Here is an 8,475-nt window from a genome sequence, read left to right as displayed (position 1 = left end):
CAAAAGCTAATAGCCATGGGTAGTGCAGATCAAGCAGAATTTGACAAAGAGTATAGAAATACACAATTCCAAAATCATGGAGGGGGTAATAAAATTCAAATAAGGGATAATCCACCAGAAAGTTCAGAAGGACAACAACCATATTACAGTAAAAAACAAGGAACTGGAAGGATAGTATGGGAACAAATGAATCTTCCAAAGCTTAAGACTACAGTAGATAAAGTATGGAAAGATGTCATCCTAATGGAAGAAATTCTAGAACCACATAATGTAGGGAATGAACCACCAGGGAGGAAAAGCATATAATTTTGTGTATATCATCGCTTTCATGGTCACACAACAAGTAATTGCAGAAATGTGAGGAAAATCATATTGCGAATGATTGAACAAGGAAAATTGGATCATTTTTTAGCACAGCAACCAAAGAACTTACCACCACCACCATCGGGAGGAAATATATATGCAAAGGAGGAAGTAAAGAATACATTTTTAATTGAATTCGGTGCGAAAGCGAAGAACCTCTATTGTAATTCAATTGTACATTCATTCAGAAACATAAAAGATTTTAATGACAATATCTTAAGTAGGGTGTATGCGAGGGATGCTGATGGAAGAGAAATTCTTAATCTTGCGAAAGTCTCACCATTGAAAGACTGGAAAAAACTGACTATCTCATTTAATGCAGAAGAAACACCAGGAGGAGGGGAGTCGCATGAATGTCCATTGGTGGTGAGATTAGGAATTAATCCGAAACCTAAAGTAGAAGATGATGAAGAAGATGAAGCAAATACTTGGGAATAAATAGAATATTAATAGATACTGGAAGTTCAGTTGATATTTTATTTTATCGTACATAAAAAACCATGGGTGGAAGGGACGATGAGTTGATCCCGTCAACATAAAAAATTTACGGCTTCAATGGATCTGCGAACAAACCCAAAGGTGAGGTGACTATGAGAATTCTTCTTCAAAATATGCCAACAAAAATTGTATTCTGTGTTGTGGATGTTGAATCGCCCTATAATGCTCTAATAGGAAGGCCATGGTTACATAGTATCTTAGGAGTGGCCTCAACATTTCATCAGTACATAAAGTTTCCTTTACCCCAGGTGTTGGTATTATAAGAGGACATACAATGGAAAGCAGAAACTGTCAAGAAATTGATATAGACAAATGTGAAGAAAGAGAGAGTAAGCGAAGAAATTGGAAAAAGCATGCTGCAGAAAGTCAAAGAGCTGAGAGGTTAATGGTGGACGCAGTATATAATGTTGGACAAACAGATAAGCAAAATACTTAAGAAGGATTTTATATGGGTAATGATACTAAGTGAACCAGAAATATTATTTCTAAAGAAGCCGAAAGAATACAGAGGCAGAAATCGTGTTTTCAAGAAAGCAAAGAAGTGTGCGATGGTCATCGCAAAGAAGAGGTCGAAAGGGTTATGAGAAATAATATTCTGCAAAGCATCTGCGAGCTTAAGGAGATACAAAAACTGAAGGGGATAAATGAATAATATGAGGAATGGATATGTCTAAGCTTTGGGTAATGTGAATTTTATTTCCCAAACTCTATCTGATATCATCAACTCTACTTAAGCCTCTACTAATGATCCTTACAAACTTTATATTTGCTATACTGTAAGCAAACTTCGGTGTGAATTGTATAAATTCAAAAAATTGAAAATGGAATGATGAATTCTAGTTTAATAAATAATACCATGTCAAGAAGAGAAAAATTAGAATCTTTATAATAAGACCTTACTAAAAGGCAACAAAAATGATAGTTTTCATCAAGATAGACTAGGAATCCGGATGTGGCGTGCAACCTAGTTCGCATACATGCAAGAGGAAAAAAATTAAGGCCTATCGCACGTCATAGTCGAAGGAACCTAGAAAGCATGACTCAAGGGAAAGCAACACCGACCGTGGAACTTGAGTCATGGAGATTTGGGGTGAGAACAAATGAAAATTCCCATCCGGGAGAGGTACCTTAAATTTTCAGTCTAAGATAATAATCTTAGATTGAGAGAATAAGGTGAGAAAGTTTCTCCTAAAGAGTGCAGAAACTCGATCAGGGCGCCGAGGTACACGGTTGAGTCAAGAGTGCCCGGGGCGTCTGGAGCGTACCTTGCCACTCTTGACAAGTCCTTACTATGATGCACTCGGTCCAAAGATACCCCACTTAGGGTGCGGTCTCGCAACCATAAACCTCATCGGTGTTGGGATGTGAGACTGTGAAACCAACTGATTGCTGAATTAACCAGATGGGAAAAGCCATAACCTTAACCCGGTAGAGGTAAGCTTCCTTGAAGGGGCAATCAGGGGGAAGATAAGGACGACACCCTCCATTAGGGAGCTGAATTGTGTCAAAAGACGTAAATGTCATGAGAACTTTTACTCGAGGGAGTATTAAGACTTATCATATTTATGCGAAAAACCTGAAGATGAAATAATACAAGAAGAAGATAAGATGAGATCAACGGGTCGATACACTATAATGTCAAGACGGCCTGCGATATCATCGCACAAAATTGAGGCAAGATAAGACCTTTACATGTGAAGAAAAAATAAGACCTTGTGAGAAATATAAAATTTTATAATAATTTTGTTTTGTAGGAATTTACAGGGAAAAAGGATACTGCGAACATATTCGCACCAAGTGAATAAAGAATTATAAAATAGACTCATATACTATCAAGATGTGTCAATTAACAAAGGCAAGAATGGGAATGCAAAGGGAATGTTAATTGCCCCAGTTGATAGACTCATATACATGCGAAAGAATTATATTTTGGACATGAACACGAACAAAGGGAATTTATATTAAAGAAGTGAAAGTTAGTGCTTGAAAAGTTCATATTTTTAAGATTACATGAACATATTCAGAAGGAAAAATATTTACAACAATTAACAACAAGCGAAAGTGATTATCTTTTACTTTTCTTCATTTCGCTCAGCCTCAGAACCACTTGTTTCTTCTTCAGAGTCTTCATCTTCTTCTTCAATGTCTGAAATATCAGAAATATGTTCATTATCAGTCTGGAAATCTATACTTTGTAAGAGGAATGTTATTCTCAACGCATACTTTCTTAACAGCATTTCACGAGAACGGTTAGCATCATTGCTATTGTTTGTAACCATGATGAGAAAATTCTTCTTCAATTGCTGATATTTAGAGTTGCGAGCAGATAAATCTTTTTCTTCAGAAGCCAAGCGAGTTTCTAATTCTTCAATTTTTCGAGGATAATTCTTCTCTTCTTCAGAAGCTAAGCGAGTTTCTAACTCTTCAATCTTCTTAAGATAATTCTTCTCCTTATTTGTGAAATATGAATAAGCAGGTTATGACACATATATAACTAAAAAAAGTGTTATCTCCAAAGAAAAGACAAGTATTAAAAGAGCAATATTTCACCCTCATAATTGCAAACAATGTCTTTAACCAATGCGGAATGATCAGCTTGAAGGCTCACATTAATAGCTAAATTCTCTCTAGCATCATTCAAAACCCTGGAAGCCCAACTAAATTCAGCTTCACATTCTATGAGAAGCTGAGAGCGAATTAAATTTCTTTCTTCGACAAGGATGTTCTTTTCGCTCAAAGCTAAGGCACGTTCTTTTTGAACCTCAACAATGGGTTCTTGGAATTTTTCTAGTGCTTTCGCACCCTTAAGAGCAATCTCATCTTTCTCATCAATAAGCTTATTCTTCTTTGTTTCCAAAATTTGAATTTGTTCTTGGCTCTCATGAAGACAACGTTTAAAATTATTAAATGTAGTCAGTAAAGATCTATGGCTTTTTCTAAGAGCAGCATATTTCAATCTTAGTTACTCCAAACTCAAATTTTCAAATCCTTGGTAGGAATAATTATTTAAAGAAGAATTAAGGTGTTCTAAAAGGGTTTCACCATCAAGAAGATTGGCAGCCTCATCCGAAAGGTTATACAGGTCTGCGAATATAACAAAATAAGAAATGCGAATTATTGCATAAAATAGAAGAACAAGGAAAATAAAGGCTACATCATCATTTCTTTCTCGGGCTCTGCGAATCAAATCAGAATTGGTTGAATTCTCAGCTTTAAGCTTGGCATTTTCTTTCTCAAGTTTAGTAAGTCTCCTGGTAGTCCGAAGAGATTACATAAGATAAACGGGCTCCCTGCGAGAATGAAAGGAAGCATTACTATTAGGAATAAAGCAAGACTAAAGAAAAGATAAAAGGTAAAATTACAAATATTACCAAAGAGCCGATTGTGAATTGGAGGTTCGGATTTATCGCAGAGGCAGCTCCACGAAGAGATGGATCATCTAAAGTAGGAGCGTCGCATATTTTAGAAACCATTCCCGAAAGCACGATTTAACTCTTCATTATCAACAGAAGTCAGAAGATGTCCAGCGAAAAGATTGGACAACTCTTTCAAAGAAGAAGGAATTGATGAATTATCCGAAAAAAGAGTATCATCCTCACTAGACTCCGAACTTGAGGAAGAATCATATCTTTTACGCTTCCTAGAAACTTCATCCATTGAAGATAACCTTTTTGATGAAGCTTTATATGTAGGACTTTTAGGAATATTATTGCCTTTAATTGAGGTCTTATCACCTAAAGACTTCACCTACGCCAACAAGCAAGATAAGAAACAGAGGCAACAATATTGTTAAAATAAAAAAGAGTGTTTATTACTTCCTTATTCTGCGAAGCTAATGCATTTTGTGAAATCTTAGTCCTCCTAGCAGCCTGCAAAGAAATGGGATTATTATGCGAGATTGATAACATTTATGTGACTATACGAAATTGGAAGGAACTTATGCGAGACTAAAAACATTTATGCGAAGCTCCATACCACTTTCTTTGACTCTGCTTCGGAAAGAACAAGCTTCCAAGGTTCATAAGAAGAAAACTTATCTGGAAGAGGTATATCAGAGCCATCCTCAGCTTTACCTGAAATACAAGGACCTTAATTAAGCCAGCTTGAGTCATTAGATCTGCGAGCAGAACTGTTATATTTGTCATTCCAATCAACATCTCACATGATCTTATTATCTTCAGCAATACCGTCTCATCTTCTTAACCGAACGGCCCATTTAGTCAAATTACTCTTCATAATTGCAACATAATAATTGTTGAAGAAGTTATCAAGAGTGTATTCGGTAGGATCAATAACCTTATCACGATGTGATTCTTTTCGCACTTCATAAGCATAAGAAGTCCCTAAACCAGCTGTGCGACGAGAATATTCATATACTATTCTGATTGCATCACCACTTAGTTGGAATATTCCCCGTGCGAATCGAGCATCAACGACAATTTCATAAAATATGGGTATTTCTGGGTTAAAAAGAGGAATTGGAAGAATGGAAAGTTGTCCCAATGAAGCAATAACTCTTTGATTGTTCCATTGATCGGAATTGATCAAATCAAGATTAAGCTTGGATGAAAAATCAGATGATGGGGGAAGAGAAAGTGAATAACCTCTCGAATGAAATGCATTCTTCAATCTGTTGAATTTTGTCTCCATTTTCTTGCCAGCAGGAGCCATTTTTAGAATGGGAATGGAGATGGGTAAAAAGAAAATTGGTTGATGAAATTAGCTTTGATCAGAGAAAACAGTAGCAAAGAAGATGAAACAAGAAAATAGAAAGAAGGAAGAAGAAGACGAAGGAAGATATATAAGGAAAGAGTAGTCCCATTTTTCGAGATTTCATTAATGCGAGGAATGAATGGATAAAAACAGGTGGTTAAAAGAACGTGTCAAATGATAAGCGGTTAAAAATGCACGCGTAATTAAGAAAAACTGGAATTCCGGAGGAATGTCGGCAAGGTAGAATACGAAAAGATATACACATGCGATATTATAGGATGTAAAATTCTCATATCGCTCACCTCACAATGCAAGCGAAATGAGAAGAGGAAAAATGTAGGAGTGGAATATCACACATATCAATAAGTATGCGAAGTAAGGATTATCTGATGTAAGCGAGGATGATCGCACATGGCAAGATTGAAGTGACGCATTGGATGATGTCAGCAAAATCACGAGTAAAGTGTGATGTTCTATGCGAGGTATAGTTTGTGCGAGAGTGAGTGATTGTAAATGAGCGAATGTATCGCACAGTGATTCCGAAAATAGTGGATCTCTTAGCTGTCATCCACTATGAGGAATCACTATATAAAGGAAAGAAGTCATTACGAGAGGAGAGAGATCTTTTAGCGAGTGTTAGACAAGAAACTAGGAGAGAGAAAGTTTATTTGGAGAGCAAGTAAAGTCATTGTAAGATCATTGTAAAATAAATATATCCAATAATAATTTTTGAAAGTTAATAAAAAATTCATTATGATTACTTAAATTATGGTATAATTATATTGGGTGTGGTCGTAGGTTTTCCTGCAACTACAACAGTATTTTTTGGTTTTTGTTGTTGATAAGCACTAGGAAAAAACTTTGTCCTGGTGACTGAGGGTACACTACACAATATGAATTACGGACCTCTTTTATTACTACTGGAAAAACCTGAAATTACCACACACTAAGAAAACCAATACCTATTAAAGTGGTTGCAAAAATCTGAAATGTTATGTTTTTTACTTTTGCTCTTTTATACAGGCAGGGGTACAACACTTTTAAGGACATTCAATTTCAAGAAACGAATCCGCTGAAAAGGATTCATATTTTCCCTATCTTTTGAAACCTGAGATCCGTAAAACTATAAAATCGCAATTCAATCTCAAGAAACATAAGGCGGAGTTAACTTTAAAATTATGCCGTAAAATATAACCAAAGATCTAATCCCAAAAATTACATTAAATGATCACAAAGATAATCTGCCACAACCAGTGATTCCAAAGTACACCTGAGTTAGTAGAACACAAAACTTAACTAAAGATGTAATTGCAGGCTTTTAGACATTCAATCTTCACCTATTTCTAGATAAATTTCTGAATTCTAATAGTAATCATTGCTGCAATTAGTAGAACTTCTTCTAAGCTTCTTTAAGTACTCATCCCCCCTTTTGCCTTTCTTCTTTTACTTTGCAATCTTTTAGTCTCAGAAACCTTGTCCGGCTCACTCCCTTTGACAGCGGAACCATCCTCTATCATCTCACAAGTAAATTCAACTCTTATGATGCAAGTATCATTCACAATATACCCTTTCGCAGGGTCATGGAATTCACTAAGAAGCATGAATTTTTCCCAACCAATAATACCCGCAGCAAAAATTTCGGCACTATATGCAGGGATATTGCATTTTATTTCTGCAGAATCCAGACAATACAATAACGTAATTAAGAGAACTAATGAATGCGATTAACTAACAGATAATCCAGATTATACCTTTCTTCATTGTGTTCGAGCAATCCGTTTGACTAGTAACTGCAAAACTGACTTCCATGTTCAGCGATTCTCTCAAGCCTTCGGCGATTAGGAACAAAGATAAGTGATCAGGCACCGTGTGCCATCCCTTTGGAAAAACCCTTGCTTTCCTATGAGAATCAGGAGAAATTATGAAGAGACCACCAATTCTTTTAAAGGAAAAAAAAAATTGATTCCTAAGATAGATGGCTTACCATTTGAAACCACCCACGGAGAAAACATCAGAGAAAACATCAGAGTCAAGCAGTTCATGAGACACCTTTGAAAAATTTTCAATCTTCCAATCGAATTTCGTAGAAGAATTTGAGGAACGATTCATTATCTTATTAGATGCCATTGATTTGATTATGGGGGTTTGATTATTAATAAAGATATGTTGTTACTACTTGATGATAGTGAATGAATGATCAAGTATAGAAATGGGAACAAGATAACAGATGAAAAGGGATTACAATTCGGGATTTTATTATATTTTCTCCTCTGTAAATAAAGGGGATACAAATACCAAAGATGAAATTTTTAGCGGTATTTTTTTAATTTTTTGGCGGGAATTCACGCTCCAAAATCTTAAACGAAGTTTGAACTGTTTTAATTTTGAGCGGGAGTGACATGAGTAAACTCAAAGGAAAGTCCAAAAGTCATTAAAAGTGAGAGTAGCAAATTTTAGACAGCTATAAGTTTGTATCGATGTCAGTTTCAGAATGACTATTGAACGAAAAGTGTAGTGTAGTAGGTATTTTGGGAAATGATTTTTATTTCAAAAAATTATTTTTACTTCAGTTGTTCACAAGTTTTTGTCTTATAGCTAAAAGCCAGAAAATCTAAACAACAACATGAAAGGCACAAATACTTGTACCAAAAGCAAAGTCTAAATGTTCTTCAATTTGAAGAAACGAATTGATTGAAAAGGATTCACAGTTTTTTTTTCTATCGTTTGAAATCTGAGATCCATAAAACTTAAAACACAAAATTGGTTAAAAATATCAAAATCAATAATTTATGGGTGAAATGGACAGTTAGATTTTGATATTGTTTAAATGACCAAAAATGTAAAAATATGTAGGATGTAACCAATTTCATCGTGCTTATTTTCAAATATTTTTTCTTATTT

General features: G+C 35.2%; 1 protein-coding gene across 1 annotated transcript; it reads right to left on the bottom strand.

Moving 5' to 3' along the window:
* Positions 1–6,983: 6,983 nt before the first annotated feature.
* On the bottom strand, positions 6,984–7,784 carry LOC113311322 (ubiquitin carboxyl-terminal hydrolase 12-like). Its single transcript, XM_026560160.1, has 3 exons — positions 7,559–7,784; positions 7,326–7,474; positions 6,984–7,246 (listed from the first exon to the last, which is right to left on the bottom strand). Exons 1-3 carry the CDS (start codon positions 7,699–7,701, stop codon positions 6,984–6,986), a joined length of 555 nt encoding a protein of 184 aa, XP_026415945.1. The 5' UTR covers positions 7,702–7,784.
* Positions 7,785–8,475: the final 691 nt, after the last annotated feature.

Source organism: Papaver somniferum, chromosome 9, assembly GCF_003573695.1.
Source record: "Papaver somniferum cultivar HN1 chromosome 9, ASM357369v1, whole genome shotgun sequence".
In the NCBI taxonomy this organism is placed as follows: Eukaryota; Viridiplantae; Streptophyta; class Magnoliopsida; order Ranunculales; family Papaveraceae; genus Papaver; species Papaver somniferum.
This window is presented reverse-complemented; position numbering and strand designations above follow the sequence as displayed.